Source organism: Penicillium oxalicum, chromosome V, assembly GCF_001723175.1.
Source record: "Penicillium oxalicum strain HP7-1 chromosome V, whole genome shotgun sequence".
Classification (NCBI taxonomy): domain Eukaryota; kingdom Fungi; phylum Ascomycota; class Eurotiomycetes; order Eurotiales; family Aspergillaceae; genus Penicillium; species Penicillium oxalicum.
This window is the reverse complement of record NC_064654.1, coordinates 1093278-1111955: the sequence shown is the minus strand read 5'-3', so window position 1 is coordinate 1111955 and position 18678 is coordinate 1093278. Positions and strand designations below refer to the sequence as shown.

The following is an 18678-nucleotide window of genomic DNA, read 5'->3' as shown; positions in this document are numbered from 1 at the left end:
CGATTCTCCTCGCTCCAGCCTCGCTTCGCACCTACAACCGCCAAGATGTTCCGCACCGCTCCTCGCATGGCCGGGTATGTGAATTGCCTTCTTCTCGGGATCTTCGCGATCCAAATTGGGCCACCAAAGGCTGGCCAATTCGAATTGCAGTCTTGGTCCATGGACTATGGCTGCATCAAGTGGCATTGGCATATCTGCTGGGCCCCGCGTTGACCTTCGATGGGCATCATGAACCTCTCAAATGGCTGACATTTACTCTTATAGTTTCGTTTTCCGCGAGAACCGTGTCCCTTACTACCAGCGTCTCTTCCAGAACCACGACGGCAAGCGCCAATGGTGGAAGGTCAGTGCGACATGAACATGATTCCCGAGACCCAAGATAGGCGATCATCTTACAATATTTTTGCCGACAGACTTCCCGTAGTGGCTACATCATGTACCCCTACCTGTTCACTGTCTACGGCCTCGGTGCCGGTGAGTGATGGTCTTCAATTCCTGGATATTCTTTCAACTCTCGCGCTGACGCATCAATAGCCACTACTTACGCCATGTGCCGTATGGTCTTTGTAAGTCTTTACTGAACTGCCAACTACGGCTTTTTCTTTCCTGGGAAATACGCAATGTTGTGATTCTCGAACCGTGACTAATACGGATCAAACTACAGGGCAAGAAGACCTGGTTCGGTGACAAATAAGCGGCGCCAATCCCGTTTGATATTCCTTTGATATCTGTTCAGGGTGCTATGTTGGGGTCACCTCGATTCCGGCGGTGTATTTCTACTCCGGTGGTGGGATAGATGGGCTTGCAGGCAAAGTTATGATTGGAGCTGTAAATAAACCGATTCGAGCACCAATTCAAAGTACCGGTTTCTTCCACAGTCTCACTCTACCAGGTCCATGCATCCTTATCACTCAATTCGCCCTAATACGAAGTAACATCTCGAACTATCGACTTTTATGCTTGTATTTGGCTCGACAGGCTTGGAAACGGATGCTTCACTTCACCCATGCCCTGTGCGATCCTTGGGAACTAGTGAAGCAAGGATGCGTCTGTTTAATGATCGGATTTCTTGCTGTGACCAGCCTCGACACTCTGAAAGGTCATGCCTCTCGTAAGACAAGAGCCGTGGTTATACGTCGTGCCCAAGCTGGTCAATAAGGTGAGATTGGCTGGGCGGAACTCATCACCTCCATGTAATCACTGCCCCGACACTTGGCCCATTTCGTCTGTATTATTGTTCTGGAAGTGATGCATTGAAGAATAGAGATACATGTATTTCAATGATGCCTCCCTGCGACTGTAGTTACAGCAATTTGTCATCCACTAGCCTCCCCAGATTGACCGTAGGTGCGGTCGTCCAGACTGGCTGAAGTCTCCGTTTGTGGACGGCGGGCAGGCTTGGGGATCTCACAGTCCCGACAGCTGGTAGTGCTGTGGCCATTGCTTAGTCATGTAAATAGACGCGCACGACGGGCATCTCAGTGAAATTCAATGTAGACATGGGCAAAGTTCATGCAAATGACACATTTCAGTTTGATAAGTTCTCTTGATCCCTCGCACATGTGTTGAAGACCGCGTGTCAACACATTCCGGTGTTGACAATTACGTGTTTGCGGAGCAAACGAAGCTGGTGGTGACACAAGTTACAACCCTACGAATTCTCATTTTACCCAGGATTTATCGACCTTTGCCATATCCGCCTGCACCTGATCATGTCGCATCTATGATTGAGCCGAGATAGAATCCAATCTAGTCCATATGGAACACTCGGATTCTTCAATCTCCGAAAGGCCCACCAAACGAGTACGGCAGGCCTGCGAACCATGCAGGTAAGAGATTCCAAAGTATCGTCCGAAAGAGTGCATATTAAGGATGATTTGATTCAAGGCGTAAAAAGGCCAAGTGCCCTGGGGAACAACCGATCTGCTCTTTATGTGCCAGACTGCGACAGAACTGTGTCTACGCGGAGGAGAGACGGCGACTGCGAGAGCCGGAGGAGCCAGGAAGAACTAGTCCTGGCAGACAAGGAACTACCCAGTCATTAGTATGCACATCAAAATGAAAATGTCAGAAAGACTTGTTGCTGACATCTTCACACAGGAAGATCGACTGAAAAGTCTCGAGGGAAAGCTTGGCGTAGTGATTGATCACCTCGGGTATGAGTCCCCTCGATTCTGCAACTGCTAAACGCGCATTATCACTGACTAGGCGAAAACAAGTGTCGGCACAAATGACAAGTGCACATCAACTAGTACAAGCCAGCATCTCAATCGATCGATCTTGTCTGGACCGAGTGTCTCGGTGACACTACCTCCATGGGACGATGTCGTCGCAATCGCAGAGCTGTATCTGCTCTACTGTGAATCGCAGCCTCTGCCTATCTTTCACACGGGCAGTTTCATCAATAGCCTCCAGAGCAGAGATATTGAGGTCATTTATGCCATCTTGGCTCTTTGTTTACGATTTTCAACCTCTCACCGCAGCGCTTCAAATCTATCTGAGCAGGTCAATAGCTACGCAGAAGTTGCTCGTGGACTCGTCATGAAGCGAGTCTCAGAAGGACCGGTTGAGGTATCCACTCTCCAATGCCTCTGTCTTTTGAGTATGGTCGATTTTACAAGTATGTCCGATTATGGCGTCTGTTTGCCAGTTTTCCTCGCTTCTTTTCGTTTTTGAAACAGATCCCTGAAATCCTGAGATTGAGAAGCTGGGAATCTTCTGGCTAAGAATGACTTCCGCAGATGGCAATACACATCGCTCAAGCATTCACAGCAGTCTGGCCATGAATCTTGCTCAATGTGCGAATCTCGGCCAGGAGCCGCGCGCTCCAATAAGCAACATCAGTCGAGAGGAACGGCGGCGATGCTTTTGGAGCATCTGTCTATTGAAGCGACTTCATGGCGGGGACTTTTCAATTGACCTACCAGACGTCGGAGGGCTCGCATACCCGCGTAGTCCTTCCCGTCCTGCGCGGATACTCTCTCCAGGTCCGACGCACCCTGAAACTAGACGAAGCGACATTCAAGATCAAGGAATTCTCGCCTACGTGATCATGCTCAGCGAGGCATTTGCGCGCACGGGAAGATATGTCCGTCTTCATGGACGACCGAGCACGGTGCCCCCTTGGTCGCCGCACTCTGAGTATTCTAAGATCATCGCGCTACAAATGGACCTTGAGACCAAAATGCCCCTTACACATCGGTTCAAGCCAGCCAATCTCAACGATAGGTCACTGGAAGAGCTTCAAGCTCACCGTGAGTACTGGGGCCCATGGTTCCTGAATCAATTCATGTATCATACCATGCTCTGTCTGCTCAATCACCCGCTTCTACTGTCACTGAGTCTCCGGACCTTCAGAAGCACCATCCCCGAAATCTTCCTTCAACATACGTCTGATTTGATATCCTCTCACACCACCTGGATCATTCACTTTATCAACTACTTTGAAGAAAAGGGCTTCTTTGTCTCAGATCCCCTTCTGGGCTACAGTGCCGCGGTCGTCGCCACCATTGAACTGCAGCTCAGCTTCACCGACAACGAAACCATCCGCGAACAAAAGCGCGACCGCTTCACCAAATGCGTCAAATTCGTCCAACAGCTCGGCCAACAGTGGCCGCACATGGCTCGCCTCGCACAACGACTTCAACATCTTGAAGACGCCGTCTCAGCAACCTACCAGTCCGACCCAAGCGCCGAAAATCAAAGCCTGCTGATCGACCTGTCCAAGTTCTGGGAAATCCTCGAGTATTCATCCAACAGCGACGCTGCATCTGCACGTCGTCTCTTCGGCGATTCGCTCTATGCAGGTCCGTCCACGACGAACCCGGAAGTCTCGCAGACATCACCTCTTCCTGCCCCGACTCGTATTGGTGAGGAGCGGTCGGCGAGTTTGCAATCCCCCGGGACTTTTGCGGGCAATGCGGCGGGGTTTGCAGACTACACGGCTACCTCGGTTGTGTCGCCGCAACAACTCACGTTGACGAATGATGAGTTCTCCATCCTGGCGACCAATTTCTTCTCACAGGGTCAGGAGTTTTTGCGAAGTGGGGATGCTTGGACGAATATTGGCAATTTTTAAATGATCTAGGTAGTAGCCCTGCAATTGCTTTGTGTCTATTTCTGGCGAGTTTCCCGAGGACCTTGTCAAGTGGTTTTTCTTTTTTTCTTTTTTTTTTTAAAAAAAAAAGATGAAAAGAAAGGAAGAAAGTCCTGTACAAATATACACTAGTGTTTCTTGATCAAGCAAATGAACAACCGATACAGACTCTAAAACGGTGTCGCTATGTAAGGGTAAAAAGAGCAATGAACTAAAAAGCAAAAAGCGCAAGTTCATCTATACTCGTATCACATCAAATGTCCCTTCCAAAAACTTTCATGTCCCCATCGAAAAGGCTTTCTTTCTTCCTTTTTTATTCTATTTACTCGGACAGCGCACTCTTAAACACCTCGACAAACGTGTACACCTCCTCAAAGGTGTTATACAAAGGCACGGGAGCCACTCGGACCACGTCCGGTTCCCGCTTGTCACAGATAATACCCGCGTCCTGCAGGCGTTGCGCCACCTTATGCAGGAGCCCCGGCTTCAGCAGCACACTCAGCTGAGCGCCGCGAGCGTGCGGGTCTGACGGGGTGATGATGGAGAACATACGGTCTGCATCTGTGGTATCCTTGAGAAGCAGGTACTCCAAGTATGCAGTCAGCTTGAACGACTTTTGGCGGAGGTCAGCAATGCTGGTCTTATCGAAGACGGAAAGAGCAGCGCAAAGGGTGGTGAGATCGATGACCGAAGGGTTGGAAATGACATAGCCGTTGGCGCCGGGGATGGGTTTAAATTCTGCGAATTGATCAGCGGTTTTATTTCATAAGAGGGTTTGTAGGAGCAAAGGAGGAGGGGGAGGGGGAGACAGGTGAGTGCGCTTACTGTTATCCATCTTGAATCGAACGGAGCGATCACCGCCGTACCAACCAGTCAGACGGTGACGGAACTTAGGGGCGTCCTCGCCTTCGCTGTAGTCGACCTTGCCGTGGCGTTCATGCACGAACAAACCAGCCATAGCACCGGGTCCAGCGTTGCCGTATTTGTACGTGCACCAGGCAGCAAAGTCAACATTCCACTCGTGAAGCTTGATCTCGACGTTGCTGTAAGCGTGGGCCAAATCCCAACCCACGATCAGGCCTCGGTCCTGAGCGTACTTGGTGATGGTGGGAATGTCGAAGAACTGGCCGGTATAGTATTGAATGCCCGGAAGAAGCAAAACGGCAGCATCGCCAGCGTGCTTGTCAATGTATGAAAGAATTTTGTCGGTGGAAACCTCATAGGTGCCCTCATCCGGTCCGATAAGGACCATGTTCTCCTTGGCGTCGAGTCGGTGCCATTCGATATGCGACTCAATGGCGTACTATCTCATCTGGTCAGCACCCGAAGGGCCTTTCTTGCGTAGATGTTCGCTATTCTGTACACTCACATGATCACTGGGGAACGCCTTCCAGTCCATTAGGATCTTCTTCCGAGACTCGGTAGGCTTATAGAAACTGGCCAGGAGGAGATGCAGATTGGTTGTCAAGGTGCCCATGGCAGCGACCTCGTCTGGCGCAGCGCCAACAATCTTGCACATAGATGCCGACGCCTGCTCCGAGAGGAGCTGCCATTCTGAAAGAGGAGAATCCTCCAATTTTGTGAAATGGCCGCATACTCCGATTGATGCCCAGGTGTCCAGCTGGGCTTCCATGTACTTGGCAATCGCCTTGGGCTGAATACCGAGCGAGTTACCGCAGAAGTAAATGCTCGGATCAGAGGAGAGACCTTTTGTCGCATGTCAGCAAAAGACCATCTTTCCCCACAGGCTACTTTTTCTCTTTCTCTTTCTTTTTCTATCTGATTTCTTTCTCGGTGCATTTTGCGACTGTTTTGATGCTTACCTGGCTTTGCCAACTTCTTTGTGGCAAGATTGGCTTTTGAGGGGATAATAAATTCATCACGGAGAGCACGCAGCGGGTCTGCTTTGTCGAGTGAAGCAGCATATTCTCTCGTAGCTGCCTCGGCAGGGAATGTAGGCTTTGGCGCCTTGGCCCCATTTACGCCGTTGGTTGCTGTCATGGTTGATGCAGGTGGGTTTGAATTGGGACGTGTCTGGGGTAGATTATGGGATGCAGGCAGGGGAAGAAGGATCACAAATACGACTGCGTCCACCAAAGATATTTTTGGTTCACAGATGAGAGAGAGGGGGGGAGTCAGCAGTCGGAATAATGAGATGAACAACACATGCTACAGGTCCATTTTATAATTGAGGGCCCTCGCAGTAATCAAATCAGAGGCAACGCAGTGAACGGAGGGGCCAGGCGGATAGCCTGTCTTCCGCTTCCGCTTCCTGTTTCCGTCTCCACATTATTGCGGTAATAGGCGAGGATCTCCGATCAGAGTGCCATTGTGCTCTTACGCTCGTACGCTCTTGGGGGACTGGACGGGGCCATTCATCGGTGACCGGATCTACATTCTTTCATTAGTCAATCATGACTAGGATTATGTGCAGACCACCTGCAGACTAGCGCAGAGTGAGAGTTATCCTGTCATCGTGGATGGCGTACAGGTCACTCCACGACACATGTTTTGCAAAATTCATTTGGGGGGTCGACAACCAAGACGATTGGTGATCTAGGCAAATGCTGCAGTCAAGCACAGCGCTACATGACGTGCTCGTACATGGATGCGTTCATTGAGCTTTACACAAGTTTGCTTTGATTTGCATGATTCACAGGAATGTCACAACTGACTTGATCTGAATGTTTGATCGAACCTATGATCATTCACAGAACCATTTTTTTGATCGTAAGTATATCTATCTGTCAGATAAGGTTGTTGCCATGACGGAGTCGTCGTAGACCCGGAACACGGAAATGTAATCCGCCCAGATTCCGGATCGTATACAAAGACCCGAAGCCCGGCCGGACAAAATCCGCGCAGAAGATATGGAGCAGACATTTATTAATGTGATAAATCAACACGAAGACGTTTCAATCTGAGACCAAATTTCAGATTTTTCTTTTCTTTTGTTGGGTGCCACCTTTGAAACCTCCCCCCCTCGTAGTCAGGTAAGGGTTACCTTGTGTGTCCCTGTTTACCTATTTTCAGCACCGTGCCCTATACGTCTTCGCCCAGATCAAGCCTGTCGTTCCCTTTAAACTCTTCGTCCTCCTTTCATCTTGAGTGAAAGTGCATCACAATGATTACCTCGCCCAGAATCCATCTTGGTGACTATGCAGTCTCTCCAGTGCATGGCTTCCTGCCCACTGGTCTGCCTTTACGGATCTTGCCTCACAACTACTATGCTCCATGGGAGAAGCTCGCTGGCCAGCTGCCCACTTTGATCAAGACGGGTCAGATCAGAGACCTTGTTGATGATCTGCCTGTTTTGACAACCACATGGCTGCAGTCAGAAGCTGAATGGCGGCGGGCATACTCTATCTTGGGGTTTCTCACCCATGCCTACATTTGGGGAGGTGAGAAGCCGAAAGACGTAAGTGACCCTTGGGTTGATATTCACTTCTCGTCTCAACCCTACGTCCATATTCATGGCGAAACGCATCATTATCGTATCACTCCGAGCAGCGAACCACTGCTTTCGCTCTGATTGCCCTTTATCTTTCTTTTTTTTTATTCCTGTGTCTCTTTTTCTTCTTCTTTTTTTGGCCTGGGTACGAACGACTGACATGTGTTCAATAGGTTCTCCCACCCTGCATCTCGAAGCCATTCCTTGAGATCTCCCGGGCGCTTGGACTTCCACCGTGTGCAACTTACGCAGCCGTCACGCTCTGGAATTTCACCAGTATCTCCGACACCAATGTGACTGAACCAGATCACCTCTCAGTTTTGACTTCCTTCACCGGCACCAAAGATGAGGAATGGTTCATGGTGATTTCAGTTGCCATCGAGGCCAAAGGCGCTCGACTGCTCCCATTGATGCTGGATGCCATCGAGGCTGTGACTGCCCAAGATACCTCCCAGCTGACGGCCTTGCTCTGTCGATTCACCGATGGTCTGGTAGATCTGACCAGAACACTCAACCGGATGTATGAGCACAACCAGCCGCATGTCTTCTTCCATCAGCTCCGGCCATTCCTAGCAGGTAGCAAAAACATGGCTGCTGCTGGTTTGCCAAATGGCGTCTTCTACGATGTGGGCCACGGTGATGGGGAATGGCACCAATACAGTGGCGGCAGCAATGCCCAAAGCTCTCTGATTCAAACCTTTGATATTTTCCTTGGAGTCAGCCACTCGGCGACGGGAGGCACAAGTATGAAGTCTTCAGGCACAAGCTACATTCAGGTAAGCATTCAACTGCAGAAGCACAGGCATAGTAGATTGGAGGATACACCCATGCATGAAACATATGACTGATTGCTTGACTCATTGCAGGAAATGAGAAATTACATGCCAGCCTCGCACAAGCGCTATCTGGAAGCCCTCTCGTCACTCTCTAACATCCGCCCATTCGTCAACTCCCCCCAGGTCGACTCCTCATTGAAAGAAGCGTACAATGCCGCCGTCCTGGCCCTGACATCTTTCCGAGATGCTCATATTCAAATGGTGTCGCGGTACATTATCGTACCCGCCCGCAAGCATACTCCACCGGACCTCAAGGTCAAGTCTGGGGACACGATCAATCTGGCTACAGCGAGTGCTCAAGCCAAAGGGTCAAGTGAGACAAATTCCATGGGGCTGTCTGGTACGGGAGGCACAAGTTTGATTCCCTTCTTGAAACACACGCGGGACACGACCAAGTCAGCGACATGTTGAACGAGAACATGGAAGCAGCAGGTCCATCACTTTCTTTGTGATCGACATGAGGCCTTTATTTTTATGAGGCCCCTCTCTGAAGCCATTTTATCGATACATCATTCTTTTCATTTTACGGCGATCAAGCGTTTCGGGGGCATTTTATTCTTATGATGGTTAGATTTAGACCTTTTGTCTTTTCGGCACTTTTTTTTGGGGAAACCATGAGCAGTTTGTCCCGTCTTTATTGATTGCTTTGGGTTGATTCTAGTAATGGATTTTCCACTTCATCGTGTTAATGCTCTCTCGGCCGATAATGTAATTCATTCAAATGAGAGAATATATCCAGAATTTTATGAGACCCAGACCTTGCTCATAAGACCTCGACTCCTGCACCAATTAACTATCAACCCGATGCATACGAGGGAAGAGAACAGGGAACTGGAACAACGTATATCACTCACTTCGGTAAGCATCATAGATCATGTTTTTCCGTATCATAAATAGAAGGGGGCAAGGGCCATTCTCTCATTAGGTTTGTCGAAACACACGAAAATCATCATTCATGAAAAGAAAAAGGAGGGGGGAATCCCACTTTTTCTACAAGAATGCCGCCGCAACCACCCCCGCCGCGCCCAAAGGCGGATTCCCGTCGCCATGAGCCTTTCCGCCTGGATGGGAGTCGTCGCGGCCAGAGTCATCGAGGCCATAGTCATCCCAGTTCTCAAATCAATTTCCGAGGTAGCTGTTGGCCTGGCTGGAGTGGATTGGGGGGTGTTGTTCGACGCACTCTTGATGTATACTGGTCTAAGGTATGAGGCATTGCACAGAGCAGGGAGAATTTGAAGGAAAACGAGTCAAACAATAGGTATTTAAAAAAAGCAATCGCGCTCGATTCTGGATTCAACCTTTGGCGCAAGTTAGCGTCAAGCCCTAAAACGGGCGTGGCCTTGGCGGTTAAACACCTGCTTGGGCTTGTGTTGTGTGAGCGGCTGGCCAGATCGAATACCGACTATAATCTACCACAGAAAGATGTCTGTACTTCCTAGCCAATGAGTTGCTGTCGGTCAAGAGACATCCTGAGTATGATACATTTACACAACTGGTCGAACGTAGTGCTTGATTAATACAAACCGTGTAGACTACCGTTCTCCCTAGGAATGGAATTGTTCATGAATAGGCTGAGTCCTGAAAAAGGTTCAACAGGACGGAAGAGGCTGAGGACTGACGGACCGAAGCCCAGTCGGTGAACCGTGCAGGTGTCGGCGATTGGGTCTGTCTCCACTTGACAATAAGATTGGTAGATTTATTGGGGTTTAGGCATCTCCTGGAGGGTAGTGGGCAATTATGTGGTGAAGTTGAAGCTAGTACATATACTTGGGCACTAATTCGGTAGTGCTGCGGGTCGGAGTATTGTGGTGGATGAGATAAAGAGCACAGTATGGATTATTTGTCTACGAAAACGATGAAGCACCAGCCATCCGCTATCCAAGAGGATGGATCCGAGGCGGGGGAAAAGTGCAAATAAAGCAGACTTTGATTCCGAGGGAGCTATCTCTATGATCCTTGAGCTCGACTGTCTGCTGTCTGTCATTGTCAAAGCTCTCATACACAACCCGGCAGCGTCACCTTGAAAGTTCAGCGTCTTACCAAAGACCCAGCGCAACGCCGAGTATCTGGGACCGCCCGTTCGATTTCGGACTTGGAGGGATGGTCAGTCGTCAAGAGGCGATGGAGAGACCATTGGCAATGGGTTGGCTGTTGGGCGCCAAAAGATTCACTTGAGGTCGGCAAGTTGATGGGAACGATCAGCGACCTAGCGCTCTTGTTCAACGTCGTACAGATGGCTGAGATCTTGCAGGATCCACACCCGAAAATTGCTCTGTAAATACCGGAAACAGCATCGAAGAAGATCACGAGACAGAGGCACGCAGAACATCGGAGCGAGTCCTTTATGGATGTGGGTTGGTGGCTGCAGTCGACAATCGGGAAATAGCTATCCCAAGGCATATGTTTGGATAAACCCTGGGACCCGTGGCAGCGCATACGCATATCGAGAATTTGTCGGAAACTTGACATCCTCAGCCAGAATGGATGAATGAAAACCCCTCCATTGATGTCGCTTTCAAAAACTGGTGGCGGTCAAACAGGAAAGGAGCGACCGGTCCGATTACCGATCATCGCTTCTTCGTAGCAGTGGGCACGCCTTCACTGTCCCTCAGCTCGGCCAGGTACTTCTCTCGTTCGATCAGTTTTTCCTTTTCCTCCTTGATCATTTGGTCGACCGTCTTGATTGCTGCCGCCATCCGATCCAGCTCCTTCGCCTCCGTGGCCCGACTATAGGGATTCTTCGGCGTATCATTCAACGGGATCTCGGCCGTCCGTCCGGGTGGTGGCTGTTGCTGCTGTTTCGTGTTTTTCCCCTTCCCACGTGATGGCGCAGGAGTACCAGTCGAGGCGCCACTGGTCAGAATCTCATAGAAAGGCTCAACCGGCTCGTTGAAAATCACCTCCTCGTAGTTTTGACTGATGACCACGTCCCGTCGCTCTTTCATGCCCTCGGCATCAGGTCCGTACGGGTGCAACTTTAGACTGTGCCACAGGGTCTGCGGCTTCTCTCCCGATTCTGGCGTAAAGTAGAGCTTGATCTGAATCTCAAACTCGCCCCAACCCGTCTCTACCACTTCGAAGGGGGGGGTTTCAACGGTGCGGACGGCCTGTGCGTAGGTCTCGTGCAGCTTGAACTGGACCTTTTTCAACCAGTATGAGATGTCTTCATCGTTGATTCCCTTAACAAAGACGCGCCATTGGTGGGTATGATCGGCGGGGATGTTGGCGGGTCGCTTCTCGGGATCAAAGGGTTGCGCTTCGCTGCCGAAGATGAACGGGCGGAAGACGGAGATACCCTAGGAGTGGAGGAGGTCAGCCAAGCCAGAAGCAGTGGAATTACAAAGGAAGCGACAAGTATCTCACTCACCTTGACACGCTTATTACCAGTTGCAGATGGCATGTTTGCTGTGTTGTCGAACGAACTGGGAGACTGAACAGTGTACAGTCCAATCTTTGATTTCGCACAGCTTTGACGCGACCGCCTAATGCAGGAGACGCGGGACGGAGATCGGAAATCGGACCGACCTGGACCGTTTGATCATGTGATGTAGTGACGGCATACCTGAGCTACCTGCAGATATGGAGCTCCGGATCTTGAGAAACAGTTCTTGATCGATCGATCGATCGTGGCCCCAACTTTAACATAGATAAACCTGACTTGCAGCGCATTTCGTCTACTCAATCTTCTCACTCAAATCACACACGACACACAATGGCTTCAAAAAGGCTAGTCGTTGCGGGAGGAAGCGGGTTTCTAGGTACGCGGGTTCGAATTTCGCGGCAGAAACGGACAGACCTTCAATTTCATGATACTGACTTGCGTCTCTCTCTCTCAGGATCGCGAATTTGCAAAGCTGCTGCTGCACGAGGATGGGATGTTACATCACTAAGGTAAGCCACCAGCTTTAACAAAAAAAACCACCATGGGCCATAAGCTCTTCTCGGCCATCCGACGCCCTGCCAGTTCCTAATATGCCTTCAGTCGCTCCGGCGAACCTCGTTGGGACACAGTCACAAGCTCCACAGAGCGGCCAAGCTGGGCCAGCTCCGTGAAGTGGGCAAAGGCTGATATCCTCAAGCCGGAAACTTACAAGCCATTTCTCTCTGGAGCTACTGCAGTGGTCCACACGATGGGAATCTTGCTCGAGGCGGACTACAAGGGAGTAGTCCAGGGCCGGGAGCCTATTGTCGGTGGCTTACAGCGCGCTTTCAGCTCCTCCAAATTGGGGAGCCAGAACCCATTGCAAAGAAAAGAAGGCGAGCCTCTTGAGCCCCAGGAGAGAGATGGCCAGTTGACCTATGAATTGATGAATCGAGATTCAGGTACGGTTCGATAAAGACATGGAGAAAGAAATCTCAAGTTGATCCACTTGGGCATGCAGCGGATAAGCTGACACTAGAATAGCTATCGCACTGGCGCAAGAATCTTCAAACGAGCACGTCCCAACCTTTTGTTATATTTCTGCGGCTGGCGGAGCACCAATTCTCCCTGCTCGATACATCACTACCAAGCGCGAAGCCGAGGACGCTATTTCATCCTCCTTGCCAGATCTTCGCAGCATCTTCATTCGACCAGGCTTCTTGTATGACTCGAGCAGAAAGTTCACCTTGCCGATTGCCCTGGGCGGATTTGTCGCGTCGGAGATCAACAACCTCGTCGGCAATCGACTAGGTTTCTTGGGATCCATGACTGAAAAGCCACTTAAGGCTGATGTTGTGAGCGAGGCAGTGGTGGAAGCTCTGGAGGACCAGTCCATCAAAGGACCAGTGGGCACAAAACAAATCGAGCAACTGGCGACAAGTGCGTGGAGAAAGACGATGCTCTAGGATTGTTGAGCGCCATGTCACACAAGTGTGCGCCCTTAGCGTAACTCGCTGGAAAACAGGATCTCGAGTCATTCTTGACGAGAGAGAGGTGGCTGATTCATTAGATGGATTGGTCGTCTTGCGCCATGAACCATGGGAAACCAACTGCGAATGTATAATACTCTTGTTTCCATCCCTCCATCTTAGATCATAGTACCCCGTTCGAAACTGTCCCGGATCTCGGTCGTGTACTGCCAGATTGTCAGTACCCTTTATGAACGATGATTCAGATGTGGACGCATAACGTACCTTGTTGTAGAATCGAGCCAGCTTTTGGTTGAACTGCTTATTCTTCTCATTGATGTATGTCACATCGGCTTCTTCGTCTCCGCGACGCTCCTTGCGCTTCTTCAAGCGGACCTCTTCCGCCTTGCGGATATCATTCACCAATCGGTCCACATTTGCGCGACTTGGCTTGTTATCGGTGAAGCCCACACTATCCGCAGTTGAATAGAAGCTGCCATTTTTGTCGATCGCGATCATTTCACCGTCCTCAGTCTCAACGATCTCTAAATCGCCATTGGCCGCTGCTTTCTCGATAGCGGCAAGTTTCTCCTTCTCATATGCCTCAAGATCTGGCGGAAGTTCACGCAGCTGGCGCTTGTAAACCTTGCGAGCATCTTGCGTGTAGTCCTGGAACGCAACATCATCGCGATGCCGCTGTTTCTTTTCCATTCGCCGATCCCATTTTTCCGATTCCTCAACAGTCCAATCCCATGCTCGCTTCCGTTCGAAATCTTCTCCAGCAGCTTCTGTATCTGCCTTGAGAAGGTTGTGTGAGGCAAATGCATGTTTGCGGGAGAGGTTATTTAGCAGAGCTGGATCGGTAGCTAATCGCTGTGTCTCGGCGGCCGTCTCTTTCAGGTTGCGCTCTGTGCCGGATTTCTGCGTGAAGTTTGTTAGTGTCGGAATTCTCGCTTGGGTGAGCCGAATCTAAGATCCTTTCTTATATTGGATAATTTCCGGGGCTCTCCTGACTTACAGCACGGGCCTTGAGAGCTTTGAACCTTTCCATTCTCTCCCTCGCTTTGGCTGCAGCGTCATTTTCGGTCTTTCCGGGAAGGATTTCCTCGGCGGATGTGTCTGCATTCTCAGGCTTCTCGGCATTGAATTCGTCCTTTGCGGACGCTGGTTCTGGTGATGCTGAGGGCATCGTGAGTCGTGTTCAAATGTAATGACGTCTGCAAATCGGTGCAAGGCTATCGGCCGGGTGAGAAGGTAGTACACGGGCAGAGTCTGGCGATGAGATAACATCAGGTTCACCGCCTGATGGCACCGCCCAAATCTGCCACCCCAGATAGCGCCCCTTATCGACGGCTGTTTATCTCCCATCTCCACTCGGGCCGTGGGTCGTGGCCTCTCCGCATTCCTATCGTGGCGTTCAATCTGTCGCAAAAGTGTGGTTGACTCGCGGGCAAAGATGGGTAGCCCGTCATCACAGATGCTTTTGTCTTTTGGGCGAACTGCCCCAGGAATCACTTTCAGACGACAAACAGTACGGTTGTTGTGCTCTTCCTCCGTCGAACCAAGCCATTCGTCGGCGGATCCGTCGCCTACGCAATTATTACGATGTCTTCTCACGAGTTCGAATCAACACAACAGCGAAGCGCATCTTCATTCGGCTCGTCGGAAGGAGATTCTGAGCTTGATTGATTCTCAATGGGTCTCAGGGAGTCCACACCCCGCATTGTGGGATTCTCTTAAAGGCGTCCATCCCACGAACCGCAAAGAGGAAGCGATGAGACTTTACTCAGTCAATAATCTATCAACCCTGCGAGAAATCTCCGAGAGATTACTGGTGGATGATTATGGTGCCAAGCTGTTCCACAAACACCTTGAAGCTTCTAAAGTCATGCAACGTTGCGAGGAGCATAGCTCATACTCAGAGCTTGTCTCCTTTTTCAGCGACGTCCATGTCCGTCTAGCCCGTCTTGAACTTCCTCAACTAAGAACCACGCTGGGCCTCAAGTACGCAGCTCTTGATCTGGCCATGCCAGCTTTCCAAGAATTTCTTCGTATTCGCCAGAGTCTGAATGGGCCTCCATTAAAATTTCCCAGCAGTGCTTCTGTCATTCATGCCCTACACGAGTCAACTGAGTCAGTACTGTTCGCCAGGCCTGACTATGACACAGCGTTCATCCTTTCAACACTCACTTCAGAAGGAGATTACAGCCTTTCTAAGGGAATAAATTTCCACGAGATTCTACATGCGTCACCTGATGGTGACTGGAGCACTTGGTCAGCGTACCTTTGTTTACTTGCCAAACTCCACAGCCGGGATGCGTTGTGCAGCTCTTGGAGACAATACTTGTCTATATACACGAAAGATAGTGAAAATTCGTGCCATCACGCATATGACTTAATCGTCGCGTTGGTAAGAGCTAGGCGCTCTGAGGAAGCCGCACTCTTTCTGGAGCAAATTGCCCAGAGGAGTGAGGACAACCTGCCCTTTTTCTCCACGTTTGCAGATGTCCAGGTTCTTCTTGGCGACCCTATCGTCAGTGAGGCGATCCCTGACCTGATCCAAGGCCGCGAATACGAGGGGCTTCTGGAAACTTATCTTGAGGATGTGGAGTCGCGACTCGGAATCACATGGAAGCACGTCGAGCAGCAAAGCGAGGTTAAAGTCCACGTTAGTGTCGCGCCTGACTCACCTTGGACAGTCTTCCGAGACCAACCCCTTTTCACTATCGATGGCGAAAGTGCCGGGTATGAACATTGGGCTCGAATTTGGTCTGTTATCCAGAGCCTCGGTTGTTCCAAGTCTTTGAATGACCTTGAAAAGATCGTCGACGTGCTGAATGAACAAGACGGCTGTCCCCAGCAGGTTGTCGTCCAGCCTTCCAGTTCGACAATGCACAATACGTTGAAACCCATCCCCGCATCCACTGAGTTTCAGTGGAATCCTGAGCAGGCGCCTCTGGAGATCTCGGAAAGGCCATTTCCAAGCTTCTCAGATCGACCACCGGCATCCACTCCCGCCCTATTTGGTCTTCTGCGTGCTCGCGCGGTGGTCAAAGGTGTGCCTCAAGATAACAACAAGTGCCTTCATCTACTGCAATTGGGGAGCTTGTATATGCGTGCCGACCAGCAAAGCCCTTGGCAGCAGTCAGGATACATCGTTGCTTGGGATCGACAACTTGGCGGCATGATCGCCTTGTATGTGGGGCGAGCGTTTGGAGTCGTCGATCGGGGCCAGACGCCATTGAGCGCACCCTTGGGATCGATCCTGCATATCGAGCCGGCGCATGCACCGAGTCGCAAGCAACGTTGTTCTGGACGGCAGTCACGGATTTCCGACTATGCTAGTTCGTATTACTTGGACCTGGATTCCAGTCCCAATCTGGAATATCAGAAAAAGATGTAGTCATTAATCACCCCACAGTATGAAGTGCGAGTTGGTGTCATACGGTGCGACAAAGCATGAACTGTAACGCACGCCCCCAAAGGAGACAACATCCGCCCGTCTTGGACCGCTAGTTCCATAGATCACTGCGTTGACTGGTGCATATGTAAGAGAAACTGAAGCATACCTACAGCCTTTTGGGCAAACATGGCGTTTGGTGAACCCGCTCTTGGCCCGCGACTGGCCACTGACCAGTCTCTCGCTGTGGGCCTCCCTTCTATTGCCTCAAAACAAGGAGGGATGCATGAAATCAGTGATTTTCAGCTCCCTCCTGAACATGTCAAATCCCTTCGTCACACAAACACACACACACACACACACACACAACACACACACACACACACACAACATGCATCCCTGAAGATTCCCCGTCAGGTGAGACATCTATCGAGTGGCATTCTTCCCTTGCCCGACGGCCTCATTCGAGGACTGGACGAACGATCTACGAGGCTTTTAAATTTCTTCATTGATCAAATTTAAGCTCACTGATCGGGTACGCATGCAGATTTTGGAAAGCACCTAATTGCCACCACCATCCCCTGCCCGAGCGAGGTGGTGGCGACGATCTTCAAGCCGCTCGCCATGATCATGTATCGGTCATCAGCAGATTGTTTACTACTAAGATGGACCGACGGCGTGGCTGGTCGATCGTCAATCCAGTGGACCAACACACAGCCCCTTCCTTGCCAAGTTCATTAGGCCACCTAGCCCAGCCACGAGCAGGTACTTGCGTTTGTCGCCCCAAGCGGTCTAGGATGCGGTCCAAAGGACGTGCTATACAAGCGGACGCTCTGGGACGTGTCTATGAATTGATGTCCAACCTCTCAGGGAGAGTGACAGAGCGCGACATATCCGCTTATCCTTCTCTTTTTTTTTGTTCATGAAAAAAAGGAAGCGTTACCGCTCTCTGACGGAGGCCTGAGTGGACGTTCATGTGAACGAAATTTGGTATGTCTTGATTGAATGAGGTGATAGATCATAAATGGGCGATTATAGATGCGGTCGTCTTGTCCCACCTTTGATCGGATTGTGAACCTTAAAAATCTATACCGCCTTGACTTGATGAAAAGCATTTGTCCACGCTGTCTTGGTCAGATCCACAAATGGAGAGTATCAACCCCGTGGCTCTCTCGGTGCGTCCGAAAGATCCGTTCTGCGGAAGGGCAAACGATTGCGGAGAATGAAGCCTCATTTGAGTCCACTTCTGGAGGATAATGATTGCGCAGTTCAATTCTGCCAGCGCTAAACCAATGCGGCTCTTAGGACTCTTTTTACTAACTTTCGTCAGGGGACAGACTCAGACAGCCACCATCACACCGGTGGTCTACTCTTCTCTGGACATGACCTTTCAGCCAATTCCTGGATTCTCATGACATGACGCGAATGAATTCCAACCCCACCGCCCAACAAAAGCAAAAAAAAAAACCAGAGTACCGAGATAATCATACATCTGATGACACCTTGGCACAAGCCACTGATAGCCCCCTGGGGGGTTTTCAGGCTCTACGTCTCCAATAAACGGCATCTTCTCGGGCAGCGGTCTGTGCAGTCTGACGGCCGCATCGTGATCCCTGCGCCAACAGTCGGCTGAGCTGTACTTGCCAGAGTCAGATCCGATGCCTCCGTTGCTCAGCATCGTCATTCGTGGTCCCTAAGTGGCCTTGTGCCATGGCTCTTCATCGTCACGGCTTTTTGAGGTGGGGCGGAATCACAGCCGTCTTTCATCGTTGGTAAAATGCCCCTGGGCCAAACTCTCAATGCCGCCAGTCAGCGACATTGGTCGTCCTTTTCATCATCGTCCACCCTGGCAATTCCCGACCTCTTATATTCTGATTGGATAAGCCGCCGCTGACGTAGTACCGCGTTGATTGATCCCATCGTGCGCGGGGCTTGTCTCCAAAACGAGCCTTGGCTGAGATGAGATGAGATGTCGATGTATGCATGTGCATATGTCTCTCGTGAATCATTGATTATATACCAAAAAATGGTCCCTCAAGCTCAAAGGCAGAAAGACTGGGGGGAG

The 18678-nt window shown here is 50.5% G+C and overlaps 8 protein-coding genes across 8 annotated transcripts; 5 read left to right on the top strand and 3 right to left on the bottom strand.

Moving 5' to 3' along the window:
• Positions 1-45: 45 nt before the first annotated feature.
• POX_e06478 (uncharacterized protein) lies at positions 46-694 on the top strand (the record flags this gene model as incomplete). The annotated part of the gene is made up of 5 exons (XM_050115299.1): positions 46-74; positions 265-343; positions 414-474; positions 535-566; positions 665-694. 5 exons carry the CDS (start codon positions 46-48, stop codon positions 692-694), a joined length of 231 nt encoding a protein of 76 aa, XP_049967759.1.
• A 1364-nt stretch (positions 695-2058) lies between these two features.
• POX_e06477 (uncharacterized protein) lies at positions 2059-4078 on the top strand (the record flags this gene model as incomplete). Its single annotated transcript, XM_050115298.1, has 3 exons — positions 2059-2156; positions 2220-2620; positions 2742-4078. The coding sequence occupies 3 exons, from the start codon at positions 2059-2061 to the stop codon at positions 4076-4078; spliced, it is 1836 nt and encodes a 611-aa protein (XP_049967758.1).
• A 340-nt stretch (positions 4079-4418) lies between these two features.
• Positions 4419-6097, bottom strand: POX_e06476 (Kynureninase 2; the record flags this gene model as incomplete). The annotated part of the gene is made up of 4 exons (XM_050115297.1): positions 4419-4834; positions 4922-5399; positions 5466-5803; positions 5920-6097. 4 exons carry the CDS (start codon positions 6095-6097, stop codon positions 4419-4421), a joined length of 1410 nt encoding a protein of 469 aa, XP_049967757.1.
• Positions 6098-7220: 1123 nt separating this feature from the next.
• POX_e06475 (Indoleamine 2,3-dioxygenase) lies at positions 7221-8794 on the top strand (the record flags this gene model as incomplete). The annotated part of the gene is made up of 3 exons (XM_050115296.1): positions 7221-7514; positions 7721-8323; positions 8414-8794. The coding sequence occupies 3 exons, from the start codon at positions 7221-7223 to the stop codon at positions 8792-8794; spliced, it is 1278 nt and encodes a 425-aa protein (XP_049967756.1).
• Positions 8795-10950: 2156 nt separating this feature from the next.
• POX_e06474 (Protein AF-9) lies at positions 10951-11783 on the bottom strand (the record flags this gene model as incomplete). Its single annotated transcript, XM_050115295.1, has 2 exons — positions 10951-11679; positions 11751-11783. The coding sequence occupies 2 exons, from the start codon at positions 11781-11783 to the stop codon at positions 10951-10953; spliced, it is 762 nt and encodes a 253-aa protein (XP_049967755.1).
• Positions 11784-12095: 312 nt separating this feature from the next.
• POX_e06473 (uncharacterized protein) lies at positions 12096-13210 on the top strand (the record flags this gene model as incomplete). Its single annotated transcript, XM_050115294.1, has 4 exons — positions 12096-12141; positions 12220-12274; positions 12366-12706; positions 12789-13210. 4 exons carry the CDS (start codon positions 12096-12098, stop codon positions 13208-13210), a joined length of 864 nt encoding a protein of 287 aa, XP_049967754.1.
• A 182-nt stretch (positions 13211-13392) lies between these two features.
• Positions 13393-14402, bottom strand: POX_e06472 (Pre-mRNA-splicing factor syf2; the record flags this gene model as incomplete). The annotated part of the gene is made up of 3 exons (XM_050115293.1): positions 13393-13440; positions 13499-14134; positions 14232-14402. 3 exons carry the CDS (start codon positions 14400-14402, stop codon positions 13393-13395), a joined length of 855 nt encoding a protein of 284 aa, XP_049967753.1.
• Positions 14403-14669: 267 nt separating this feature from the next.
• POX_e06471 (uncharacterized protein) lies at positions 14670-16616 on the top strand (the record flags this gene model as incomplete). Its single annotated transcript, XM_050115292.1, has 1 exon — positions 14670-16616. One exon carries the CDS (start codon positions 14670-14672, stop codon positions 16614-16616), a length of 1947 nt encoding a protein of 648 aa, XP_049967752.1.
• Between the last annotated feature and the right edge of the window lie 2062 nt (positions 16617-18678).